Raw genomic sequence first — 13,671 nt, 5'->3', positions numbered from 1 at the left:
TATAAGAAACCTGCACGAATTAAAGCACAAATAATAAAAATCAGTGTATAAGTGATTTTTGAAATATAAGGTTACATAAACTGTAGCTGTTAATGACACATGGAACACATTTCTAAATGAGATTTTGCTGCTTGTGAAGGAAGATAATCACTGATGCAGCTTAAAGGGAAGCCATGCATGAATGGATGGAATTGAAGTTGAGTCCATAATACGGATGCAGGATATATTGATGTTGGCATCAGTATCGGCTGTTAAACCTCATTTTTTATACATTCATGTTTTAGAGCCCTTCATAAATAAAGCACTAAAGGAATAAATATCAGTGTATTGTGGTTATCTTGTGTTTTCAACAATAGGAAAGCATTTAATGAATATGTTTGAGCTCAGTTTTGGGTTGAGTAGCTGTAGGTCCATCAGGCTCCATCCTTAGAGCATCCCCATCAACTTTTATCACAAAGTTACACCTTTGATCTATGGATTACTGCTCTCTTACATTTATACCTCACTTACACAGAAAGGCATGGCTTCTTTTGCCCTGAGATCCGATGAATCAGCTGTTGCTCAGTGTTGCTTTTACCCTCACAGAACTAGGAAAGAAAGCCTTTAGCTACGCAGCTCCTAGTGTTTTGAATTTTTTACAAAATCCTTAAATGCTTTTAATTTGAATGTGAAAGAATTTGAAGCAGCCTCGATTATCTGTAATTGTTTTACTTGATATGTTTTCTATGTACCTGTTATTTAATTTAATGTATCTCTGTTTATTATGTAACTTTGCTGCCCCTTGGTCAGGACTCCCGAAAAAGAGGTTTTTAAAGGTGTCATAAAATGATTCTATAGGGTATTTGGTCCTTAAGGCCTCTGAATAGGGTGTGTAACATTGGTTGGGTTGAAAATGGCATATTTGCTGTTCTATGAGCCCTAATGCAAGCCTGGGTAAAAGCCCTAAAATGAAACGACAGGTTTTCTTCCTTTTATGGTATGATCATGAATATTTAGATGAGCTGTGCGCTGATTTACAGCGAGCAAAGCTGCTGAGCAAAGACGCATCATAGCAACAAGCACTCACTCACTAAAAGCATCAAATTGTTGATATGATAGGGTGACCAGACGTCCTCTTTTTCCCGGACATGTCCTACTTTTCATACCTAAAAGAATGTCCGGGTGGGGAATTTCAAAATCTTCCGGGATTTTGGTCGACTACAGTGCATTTCTAATTTTTTAAGTTGCATTTCATTAAGATGTTTTTACTGATTTTTTTTCATATTTCATTAAAAGGTTAAATCTAGACGTGTGAATTTATCTTAATAAGGAACTTGACAACTTTTCTGCTCCAAAGAGATCTGCTTGCAGATTCCAAAACACCAAAGGCGGCGGCTTCATTAGCGACAGCAGCGGCCTAAATCTTACAAGTCTAGCGCCCCTAGTGGCTAAAAGTAACAGGGTGGCAGAAGACAATAAGAGCAGAATCTTTCATGCACTGCTACAGCTTTGCACTCCTTCTTTTTAGTCCAGATTATTTATGGAGTCAAAACCTTCCCCACTGGGTAGTATCCTCAAAGGTTCCTTAACCTCTGCTCTGTTTGCTCCCACAGATTTCTCACATCATTCGGGAAATTCGTCAGTTCCAACAAGCTCCTTACAGAATAGAGCATCAACCCAAGGTTTGCCTGTTAGCCGGCCTGTTTTCACCATCAGCTCATTTTTAAAAAATAGGGCACAAAGAAATGACTTTAACAAACATTTTCTCTTCGTTTCAGGTAACTCAGTTCCTGCTGGATAAGACCTTAGTGATGGATGAAGACACCCTGTATGAGCTCTCACTGAAGATCGAACCTCGAGTCCCGCCAGGCTGATTTCCCACAGCAAGCCCTCGTGTTTACATGTCTTTTGTTTTTATGTTGTACAGGGGTGTAAAAAAGGGTAGAAGGGGAAACTCAGGAGAAAATGTGCCTTATTTTATGAATTATATGAGGTATTTATTTAGTAATTATTGGGTATCACAGAAACACCTCCATGTCATAGTGTAGAAACCCCACTGGCCATAGTACTGGAATATTGCTGCTATCACTCAATGAGGTCATTTATTCTTTTTTTATCTTCCACACAAATGTCTTCAGATATTTTACATCATTTGGATTCCTGCTAATTATATCAAATAATCAGGTTTACCTTAATGAGCACACTAGTGTTATTGTTTTGTATTTGTGATTGTAATGATCTAGAGCTGAGGTCTTCAACAGGGGTCTGCGACCCCTAGGTCGCGAAAGTTATGGTCGATTCGATTTTTTTTTTATATTCCCTCCTGCAATTTTTTCCTCTAATTGAAATGTCTTTAAATCCACATTAACATGAATTCAACTCACTGTAGTAAACAGATAAATGGAGGCAGATGTCTTTCAGTCATCAATGCTCACATTCAGCGACACACAGGAGCTCTTTCAAGCTGGGCACCGTTTCATTCACAACACCTGTCCCATCAACCAAGAATCAGAATTACTTTAGTTACATTAAGCCATCTGCAATAGAGTGACTGTAGGACCAGTTTGATGTGACTGTCAGGGTTTGGTTGTGTTTTGAGGACCCAGATGTAGAGGCAGGGAGGCGGAGGGGATTTTCTTGAAGATTGATTTGAAAAATCACAAACAACTGAGGCAGAAATCCAAAAATCAAACTTAAAATGTAACCAGAACCATGGAGACATCAGCGGAAAAGAGCACGTGGAGTTAGGGAAAGGCGAGGAGAGACGAGGAACCAGCACTGAGAAACTACACAAGGAGAGTATATATGGGAGACTGAACAAAGAGAGGATTAACGAGCTGATTGGGAGCAGGTGTGAAGAGAGGAGTCTAGAAAGGAACTAGGGAAAAGGAGACCGACACAAGGGGGCAACAAATAAAAACCTAAGAACTCAAATATATTCAGAAAACACAACAAAATAGAAATTAAACCAATAAAACTAGAAAACACGGAGCAAAGTAAAACAGAATACTCAAAAGAAAACAAAACAGAACCAAGACCGTGACAATAACACAATTTCATACAATATATATAATTAGGGAGTCCCCATCAGTTTGGGAGTCCTTAACCTGGAAAACGGTGAAGCCCCCTGATCTAAAGGAAATCTGAGAAACATTGCTTTCTAAATGCAAAATGACTAAGCAATCTGGGGCGTACAATTCACCCCTTTGAAATTGACGTAACTAAAAGCTCTTAAATCAGCAACTAATGAAAAAAACAGAGACAGACAAACTGTGCAGAGAAAAATTCAGTTTTTTTTTTATGTGGCTCCTTTTTTTTATCTTCAAACCCTTGTTTCCCCTCACCTCCATGCAAACTGCCGTTGCACAATCTTCCAATGATGTCACTGTTACCACAGTAACCTTTTTCACGCTCCCCCTACCTCCCTTTCTGCTTTCTCCCTTCATAGGCCTAAAACGTTTTCCCTTAAAGATTGCTAATACATAGTTTATAGATATATGTTATTTTTTTAATGTGTAAACACTCATGCATAATGGTTTATTAGGCATGCCAAAAATAAGTTTGAAAGTTATTATTTTGCTTATAAGGCAGTAAATTAGTCGGAAATGTTGAAAATAAGAAGTGCTAGAAGAAATCTATATTTGAACAGCTTAGGCTGACTATTTGTATGTTTTCTGGTCAGTAACTGAAATGATCTTGGCTCATTAAGAATAAAAGTGTTTACAGATCTATTAACATATCTATAATCAATTTAATAGCTATCTATAAGGGGAGATTAGTTTCCTTAAGGAATGTTTGTAAAAGCTTTTAATAAGCAGTATGATGCTTTTAATGAGCCGTCTGATTTCTGGCTGCTGGGCCAGATTTGTTTTAACACTGTTTATAATCACCTGATGCATCAGTTGGAATTTCATTTTTAATCTTGAACATCTGATAAATAGTTGTTTGTTTCTCTTTTTTTGCTTTTTTTGAGAAAAAAATTGCATGTTTTCCTTTTGAAAAAAAAAACACTTCTTAGTAGATAAAAAGTTTTTATCTTTTTTCCAACTTCACAATCACTGCATCCCCTTTTAGTGAGCAAAGAATTTTGTACATATTTTTCTGATCAACATTTTTTTATGATTCTTGTCCTGAGCGGCACCTGGAGGAAAATATTGTTGTTTGATAACATTTTCTGACAGTAATGACAGTATGTAGTATATTTGATAGTATATTTAACTAATATGTAAGTTTATCACTGTACTGACATGTTTGCGCCATTTGATTGTTGCAAGACTACGGTTATTTATAACATAAACATAAAGTATATTATGAGTTTATCTCTGTAGATGCAATTGTATTTTCTTTTAGTAGATTTATTTTTGCATGAAATATTCTGTAACTTGTTTGTATTAGTGTTCAATGCTTGTTTGATTTTACTGTTAAATACTTTTAATTGCTTTTTTTCTATAATGTGTATAATATATGTACACTCTCTTGTAAATAAAACTTAGAGTGACAAAGAATGTCGCTGCTTTTAAATAATGAAAGAAAATGTACAGAAGACATGTACTGTAAAGATGCAAAGCTGGCCATAGCCTCTAAAACTGCATTTGGTCGCCATACAGCGGTTATGCTTCACCCAGTTATAAATACAACACTTCTCATTATTGTTTTACCAAAATTCAAACTATATCTTTACACCAATGCAATTGTTTCAGTATAGAAACCAAATGGTGATGAAAATTTATTAATAATGATTTAGGGAATAAAATCTGATGCAACGTTCAGAGAGACACGGGGGGATTTACCAAAAGGCAATACTAGGCAGTTGCCCCAAGTTCCTGGGGGCCCCAAAGAACTCTGTTTACATGTGTAGTTAATAGAACTATTCCTTATTAGTGCACATTAATTATGTTTTTAATAAAATCCTTTCAGTAAAATGCCATCAGAACACTTTCACTATTAAGTGTGTCTCAGCCCCCCCTCCGCCTTCAGTGTCCACCATATTGGATCAGTCCATTTGCTGCACATGTTCAGAAAGATCAAACAGACAGCAGCAAACTATTTAAAAACAATCAATGCAGAGAGTGGTGTTGCCAATTTAGCGTTTTGTTGCTATATTTAGCGACTTTTCAGACGCTTTTATTTCAAAACGCCCCTAGTGCCAAATCTAGTGACTTTTTTCTGCTACAGGAGACTTTGGCGATAACATCTAAAAGCAGCAAACTCTGCTCTCCAGAGCAAGTAGATTGGTAACCCCGCCTCCTGCTCTCCTCTATCTTGTCTGCTGTCATGAATCATGCAGTTTTATTTTATCCAAATGATAAATGGAGAACAGATAAGCAGATCATGGCTTGTCTACAGTGAAAAGAAGGACTGGGTTATTTACTTTTACCGTTGCTTTTTGGAAACAGGAGGGAGCAATCGGCTAAGTGAGCTTAATGCTTAGAAAAAATCAAATAATGTACATCTATTCTATTAAAATTTCTGTATCTGTATGATGGGTCTGTTTTATGTGTTCAGACAATTTACACTTAAAATAAGAAAACACAATTGCGTTTTCTTAGTTTAAGAGCATATTATCTAATTATCTTATTTTAAGAGCAAAAATACTCATTCCATTGGCAAACTATCTCATTTACCTGCTCAAATTAAAGGTAAATATGCTCAATTTAAGAAATTTTTAATAATTTCTTGATCGTTTTTTTCAGTGTGGCAGAACCGGGCTCAGCGTTAGCGGCCATCTGCCGATGCAGACTGGGGTTCAAGGAGACTGGCTCCAAGCCAGCTCCCATGTCAGAGGATGAAGAGAGCACATCCAGCCAGTCACAGTCAGGGAAACAGGACTACAGTGAAAAACAGGCCGATCTCCAGCATCTATAAACAAAGGTGTTGATTTCTCTCCAGGATGGAGTCAAAGCCAAACAGGAACAGATGAGGTGAAGCTAATATGAAAAGTAGAGAGAGCAGAACAGTAGAGATTGAACTAACAGATTCTGCACAGTGGGAGAATAGAGATAAAATGAAGCAGAATGATGAAATGGGGGTCCCTATGTCCTCCAGCAGTCTAAGCCTATAGCAGCATAACTATAGAGTTAGCTCAGGATAACCTGAGCCACTCTAACTATAAGCTTTATCAAAAAGGAAAGTTTTAAGCCTAGCCTTAAAAGTAGACAGGGTGTCTGCCTCACGGACTAAAACTGGTAGTTGGTTCCACAGGAGAGGAGCCTGATAACTAAAAGATCTGCCTCCCATTCTACTTTCAGAACTTTTAGGAACCACTAGTAAACCTGCAGATTGAGAGCGAAGTGCTCTGTTAGGAACATAAGGAACAATCAGATCTCTGATATCAGATGGAGCTTGGCCATTTAAGGCTTTATATGTGAGAAGGAGGATTTTAAATTCTATTCTTGATTTAACAGGAAGCCAATGAAGAGAAGCCAGAATAGGAGAGATATGATCTCTCTTTTTCATTTTCATCAGAACTCTGGCTGCAGCATTTTGGATCAGCTGAAGGCTTTTAACTACAGTTTGTGGACTTCCTGATAGTAAAGAATTACAATAGTCCGGCCTTGAAGTAACAAATGCATGGACTAGTTTCTCAGCATCACCCCTGGACAGGAGATTTCTAATTTTTGCAATATTCCTCAGATGAAAGAAGGAAATTCTAGAAACCTCTTTGATATGGGATTTAAATGACAGGTCCTGATCAAAAATAACACCAAGATTTTTTACTTTATTATCTGAAATCAGTTTAATCCCATCCAAATGAAGTGACTGACTAATCAGCTTATTTTTCAGAGACTCTGGTCCAAAGACTATAACTTCTGTTTTGTCTGCATTCAGAAGCAGAAAGTTAAGAGTCATCCAGGTTTTTATGTCTTCAAGACATGCCTGTAATCTATGTAATGGGTTAGCTTCATCTGGATTTATAGACAGATATAGCTGGGTATCATCAGCATAACAGTGAAAATTAATCCCATGCTGTCTAATAATTCTACAGATTGGGAGCATGTATAAAGTAAAGAGAATTGGTCCCTGCAAGGTCATTGAGAATTCTTGTTAAAAAAACAAGTGCAAGTGAGATGTATTGTAACGCACAAGTCAGAACATACCAGGCACTTGTGAGAAATGTGATATACAAGTTTATTCCAAAAAAAAATAAAAATAAATAAACAATCCCCTGACTTTGTTTCCAAGTTTGAAGACGTTTAACTTCCCATCCCAAGCTTTTCAATTAAAAATGTCAGAAATAGGTTTTATAGACTGGACCAAAAGCAAGCCTTATTTTGGTTTAGTAAACATGCAAATTGGAACAAACTAACGGGTCCACCCCTTTGGAATGGGGGTCGTTTTGTTTCTTTGTTAGTCTGTAATACCTGAAATGGGGGGTTGTTAATGTGTACTTGGAGCAGCAATTTGAACAGACTTATTTGAATGTTTTCACATCCTCTCTCAGTGCCCTAAGATACCAGTCGGCTCTGTGGAAACATTAGTATGCAAGTCTCTTATAAGATACATTTTATTTTATTTTTTGTGTCATATTATTTTGTATCATCTCCTTGTGGACCATGAGTCTATTGAATAAAGCAATCATCTCTGGTCCAAAGAATATAACTTCTGTTTTATCTGCATTCAGAAAAAGACATAATTCATTTTTCTGTTTTCAAGACATGCCTGTAATCTATGTAATGGGTTAGCTTCATCTGGATTCATAGACAGATATAGCTGAGTATCATCAGCATAACTGTGGAAATGAATCCCTTGTCAAACTAGTGTCAAACATCCAGCAGTTTAGAGCCTAGTCCACAATTAAATCCAAGCTGCTCTTATGATTGACTAACATCTATTGGGAAGAATGATAAAAAGAAAGAACGAAACATGTATCAGATTTTACACCATTAGTTCACCTAAACTCTGCCCCAGTCCTTTGATTCCTACAGTGGATCCACATTAAAACATCACAAGAATCCCGCGAGATAGGAATAGATATGAACACTTTAACAGGGTAGCACAAATCATCCAAACATCAGAGCTGGAGCTCTGATTAGTTGCTGTAACACAGACCCAGTCCAACATAAAAGAAAAGCTGATATCTGTCTGGGTTCAGCACCTTCATGCCCTGGATAGTAATGATGCTGCTGACCTTGCTGTTGAGTTCTTAAAATGTAGGTTTTTGCAAAAGAAGAACTGAAATACACAGTAATGGATACAATTTCTGCAGAAGGAGAGACAGTTGAACCCCAGACTCAAACACACTGTCTCCCACCGGACCTCCTCCGCAGAGCGCTTTATTAACAGAACATGACGCATGGTTACAAACAGAGTATTGTTTTGGCAGAACAATTGATCAGTTCATAAAGACAGAATGCTCCATCAGAATGACAAGGCAGGATGGTCTCCTAACTGAATCATGAGACATGAGTGGAGCATCCCCTTGCACAAATGTTTCATAAATACACATTAATTTTATCATCATCATGGAATAAACCTAACACTTGCGAAAGGTGAAGAGAAAGGAGCCAGAAGCATAATGTAAAGTTTACAATTGGATGTACTCGAAGTGAGTCACGGTTAAGGGCAAGATTGCACCAATTATGTTGCCGTGAGGGAAAACACAGCTTGAAGTTTTTTCTCATTGGTTCTCACATTAGGCCGCTGTGAAAAATTGACTCCTTACATTTTGGACAGTTGCCAAATAAATCCAACAGCCTTGCAGCTGCAGTCGATCTGGCATGGAAGTATCGATGGTGGCGTTCTGTTGCTGATGGGTTTCGGTCAATGGCGTAACTATCGGTAAGCAGAGTATGCATTTGCTTAGGGGACCCCAACCTCTTTGGGGCCCCTTCACTGACACCTGGTAGGCCCCCTACGCAATTGTGGACTATGTCGTCTCTTTGCAGATGTAATAGAGCGAAAAATTCCTCTTAAACCCACCTGATACTAGATCAATGGTACTTCATCTGGGGCCCACCCAGATAATGTTGCTTACGGGCCAATTGTTGCGTCGTTACGCCATTGGTTCCGCTCCTCAGGATCCTGGTTCCTCTGGGAGGATTGTGTGGCAGCCCTTGTCCAGATGCTGGGCTGGTGTGAGTGGTGTTGGGACAACAAACGAAACCTCCACAGGGAGATCGTCCCACCCATAAATACATGCAACTTTAACTGATGTGGAGGGTGGTTCAACAACCTTAAATGCAACCAAAATGGAGCTGAATGCAACTACAAGCCACGCTTCTTAAAGTTTTATTGGTAAAGAGTATAAATAACTCCAACTTAAAATTTCATTAAATACAAGTTAATACTTTATTATCACAAAATGCAACAAAAAAAGTCAAAGGGCAATAATTTGGAGAGGTACATTGGCCTTCGGATTTGCACTGCTGGCCTTCCGTACTGTACAAGTACAATAAATGTAAAACAGTATGAGTTCCTAACTAATGCACCAAAACATCTTCAGTATCTGAGTTTTGGTTCTGTCAAGCCCTTGGTATATTTTTCTTTAGCTGCAGCTCTTTGGCTCTGAGTTTGTGATAACTGAAGGAGAGCAGAAGAGATCATGTGTAAATGTGAAGGTCAAACTAGACGGTGATATCGGACACTCATAGAGAGCATTGGTGTTAATCGTGGCTCTCTATAAGAGATCTCTGCCTTCATTGGTTTATAAATGCCTCTGCACTTATGATTGGCCCTGACTTTTTTATTCCCATACATGTGGGGGTGGAGCCGACAGTAGCGGACACTCAAAAGCTACTTTCCTGCAACCTTCAGTCAGAAGGCAGCAGCTTTCAAACAGGTACTGTACCCTCCTTTTCAATATCTCCTTTAGCCTCCTGTCGCTATTGATGTCGGTGTTTTTTAAGCTAGACTTCCTGTGAAGCAAGTTTATCAGTGAATGCATGCCTGCCTAATAGTTGTATTTGATATAAAGTTATAGTAAAATCCCTTAAAGGCAGAATGTGATCACAATCCACTTAACCTGGTAAATAAAATGCTTTTAATTTGTGAACCACTGGTTTCTAGCAGCGAGTTTAATATGTCCTCCAGGACATTATGCCACAATATTTCCCTAATTTTTCCATTTTCCTTTTTCTATAACATTGGATTGACCTTAGCTTCTGTACAGCGACCTGTGAAGAATGATACCATATTCTAGAGCCAGGAGGAGCTTTTGTCCTGGCACTGAATCCTGGCAGCAATCATCCCTCCACTGATCTATAAATAATAATGTTCCCACTGACCCAAACAGTATTTGGCCTCCTCTTTATACAGTTAAAACACGGTTGCATCCAGATTTTAAAATGCTGTAGGAAAGTCATATGACTGTAAAATGTTGAAGCCTTTTTTCCGCTCTGACCTGAATTAACAGAGGTATCCATGTCCTGACGGCGCTCCTCTATTTTAGGAAACAGTCTCCTGGACACCATCTGGAAGTCAGGCTACTCTCTGACCTTCAGTATATTGAATCTGATTGGAAATAAATGGAATGCATTCTGTTCATAACAATAAAAAACAACTAAAAGCATCAGTTGGGATTTTTTAAACTTCAGAGGGGTGCAGAACATTACGGCCCTCGTGTTGCAGGTTCATCAAGTCATCATTTAGTCTGAATTTGAATTTAAGACTGCCGAATTGGATCAGTGTAACGCTGTAGTTCTTTGTTTGGGATCAATGTGATAAAAACCTTAACAAATAGCTTCGATATTCTAAATGCTGTAATTAATTCATAAACTGTGAGGGAGACTGGAGTACCCAGAGAAAACTCATGCATAAACATGGAGAATTTGCAGACTCTCCATCGTAATATTGCTTCCCGAGAGTGGCGACCAAGTGTTTAGGGAATAGGGCTTGGAGTCTTGAGGTTGTAAGTTTGAAACCCACTCCCACGGACTGCCACTCTGGGTCTCTGAGCAAGACCCTTAACTCCCAAATGCTCCCCGGGCGCCGCACAGTGGCAGCCCACTGCTCCCCAAGTAGATGGGTTAAATGCAGAGGTAAATTTCTCTGTTATGAGATCAATAAAGTTCAATTTATTTATTTTATTTGCTTAAGAAAATAAATAAGCACAGAAAAAAGAAAAAAAGAAAAATTGAACTAGATCCTTTAGAATACATAAAAAAAATATTTGTAGGATGTTAAATGAAGCTTGGCGCCTTAAAAACAGACAAAAGTTTAACCAAAAAGCTCTATTGTTCTGCTCCAAAATGTGAGCCATTCAAATGTATTTTGTGGGGAAAAAATAAAATTTTCTGTTTAGTTTGTAGAAACATTTAAACATAGCAGAAGACTCAATAATGTAGAATAATAAACAGAAAAAAAAACGTATGCATAAATCTCATCTGCATGCCCTGTGGTTGCAGGGAATGATTTATTGCTTTAGGTTTTTAACGTCTTTGAGTAGTTTTCTTCTAGTTTTGAATACTTCCCTCAGTTCTACATAATTTTTTTTTATAATTCTCTTCATTAGTTAGTTTATTGGTCTGTTTGCATTAATTGTTGGTTGAACGTTCATTTGTTTGTTACCTCTGTAGAAAGGTTTTCAATTGATTGATTAATTAATTGATTAATTGATTGTTGATTATTATATAACAAATAGCAGTGCACAAAAAACGAAAAGCAGTCAAGTCATTTTATTTGTTGGACTTGCTTTTGTTGTTGCTAGGGTTACTATCAGCAAGGATTTGATTTTTGTTTACTGCTTAAAAATCTAATCAGTTCAACTAAACACAAAAAGTGCATGCAGCTGTTTGTGTACAGTATGAAGGTTGTGGGTTATATATGTGTTTTTAGCTGTATGAGATCAGAAAAAAGGGGTCAAATCTTCCGGTGCAGGTCTTGAATAGAATATTTTACTTCTGGATAAATGCAAACTACATTTCTTTGCTTTGACAGTGAGATGAAAATATAGTTAAATTCTATTCTATTTCCTCCATGGTGGAGAATGTGGAGCAGAGGACTTAAAAGCAGGCTGCAGGAAGCTGGGCTAAAAGGGAAAGAAATTATTACCAGATGAAAGGTAAAATCAGGTGGAAGTGAGAGGAGAAAACAACATTTTCCCAAAAACCATGAGGTGGTTTGCTTCTTGAATGCACATCTGATTTCTTTCTTTGAAAAAAGACGTGGTCAATTTTAGCAAAATGTGGATAAACTAAAACTAAAAATCTCTAACTACTTAGATCAAAACGAAAGCTAATTCAATCCGATGTTTAAGTTAAAAGAAGTGATAAAAAGGCAGTCAAAAAAATCGCATCACCACACCAGAACTTTGACAGAAATGATCCCCGCCGAGCTCTCAGGTACGTTTTTAGTCTCTTAGTTTAACTGAAGGGTCTAAAAATATTCTAATTAATTCTGAATATTAAAGCTAAATGATTTGGTTCCAAACCATTTAAAGGATCTGGATTTCTAAAGAAACAAATAAACTGGTCATATTTACAACTCTGCAATAAAAGGCCAAAAAATTTCCATCAAACTTTTGCCCACAATCATAATTATGTCAATTAGTCACAGTCTTGTAATAGTTATGGGTTAGATTTCTTTACATCATTCCCCAACAAGAAAACTGATCAGATAATTTATCTTACATGATTAACTGATCGCTTTATTAATCTTCAGGTTTTTTCTCCTTATTTCTAGCTCTTCTTCTTTTGACCGATACTTGAGGTAAACTTCTGGAGGAAAGATGTCAGGCTCCTTCAGGCGTCTGATCTCCGGCCGCAACACTGCGGTGCTGCTGGCCAGCTTGGGAGCAGGGACGATGGCTACGGGGGCGTTCCTGAATGAGAACAGCTCTCTGGCTGCAGAGACAAAGAGAAAGCTCTACCCTCCCAGGTAATATTGGTCCAGCTGTGGCGGTAACACTGAATGACCTTGATGAGTGAGTGAAAACATCAAAACACAGAAAGTTTTCCCATCTCCAACAGTTATGACTTCAGCTAAAAAATACACAAATGAGCATTTTATTAGCTCATCCAAGAGTGATAAATATAGGAATTGGATCTGCAGACAGTGAGAGCGAATGGCTGTTTGACAGGAGTGCAGGGGTTATGGCTGACGTAATGGCAAATGCCTGCGTGACCAGTGACACTCTCATGTTTCATCTCTGTTACCTCTCACTTACTTTCTCCAAAAGGATCAGATCCTCCTGCTCTGCACTTTATCTCTTTCCTGGTCTCCTCATGGACTTGGCAACAGATATAAGAAAAACTTCAACCCTCAAACCAAAACAGTTTTTTGTACTGTGTCAGGAACCCTTAGAGAATCACCTCCTCCATGAGCAGGATAGCTTCAGTGATAATTAACAAATCATGTACAGCTCTTGCAACTAATGCTGAGCTGTTGAACAACTAAGGAAGACTTTGCTCTCAATTTTCTCAAAGAAAAGTTCCAAAAACATCCTTGAATGCGGAACAAGTGCCATTCAATTCAGTTCAGTTTATTTCTATAGCACCAATTCAAAACACACGTCATCTCAAGGCACTTTACAGTTCACCAGATCATCCAGTCAAATCAAGTTGTCTATCTAAGGAAAACCAGTTGATTGCATCGACTCATTGACTCAAATGCAATCCCTCACACTAAGCATGCTTGTAGTGACAGTGGGGAGAAAAAAATCCCTTTAATCAGGAAGAAACCTCCAGCAGAACCAGGCTCAGTGTGAGCGGCCATCTGCTGAGGCCGACTGGGGTTCAAGGAGACAGAAGCAGAGAT

At 38.1% G+C, this 13,671-nt stretch overlaps 2 protein-coding genes across 2 annotated transcripts in view; both read left to right on the top strand.

The window, feature by feature from the left end:
• LOC107101745 (ras-specific guanine nucleotide-releasing factor 2-like) overlaps positions 1 to 2,137 on the top strand; it is a 98,410-nt gene extending 96,273 nt beyond the window's left edge. Inside the window, exons 29-30 of the mRNA XM_015400776.1 lie at positions 1,593 to 1,661; positions 1,758 to 2,137. Of these exons, the coding sequence (XP_015256262.1) occupies positions 1,593 to 1,661; positions 1,758 to 1,853 (165 nt within the window). The 3' untranslated portion in view covers positions 1,854 to 2,137. The remainder of the gene's footprint in view (positions 1 to 1,592; positions 1,662 to 1,757) is intronic.
• Positions 2,138 to 9,614: 7,477 nt separating this feature from the next.
• LOC107101749 (creatine kinase S-type, mitochondrial-like) overlaps positions 9,615 to 13,671 on the top strand; it is a 17,919-nt gene continuing 13,862 nt past the window's right edge. The window contains exons 1-2 of the mRNA XM_015400780.1: positions 9,615 to 9,757; positions 12,598 to 12,792. Of these exons, the coding sequence (XP_015256266.1) occupies positions 12,644 to 12,792 (149 nt within the window). The 5' untranslated portion in view covers positions 9,615 to 9,757; positions 12,598 to 12,643. The remainder of the gene's footprint in view (positions 9,758 to 12,597; positions 12,793 to 13,671) is intronic.

The sequence above is a fragment of the Cyprinodon variegatus genome, unplaced genomic scaffold, assembly GCF_000732505.1.
Source record: "Cyprinodon variegatus isolate N-32 unplaced genomic scaffold, C_variegatus-1.0 Scaffold1146, whole genome shotgun sequence".
NCBI classification, from domain to species: domain Eukaryota; kingdom Metazoa; phylum Chordata; class Actinopteri; order Cyprinodontiformes; family Cyprinodontidae; genus Cyprinodon; species Cyprinodon variegatus.
The sequence above is the reverse complement of the archived record's forward strand: the minus strand, read 5'-3'. Positions and strand labels throughout refer to the sequence as shown.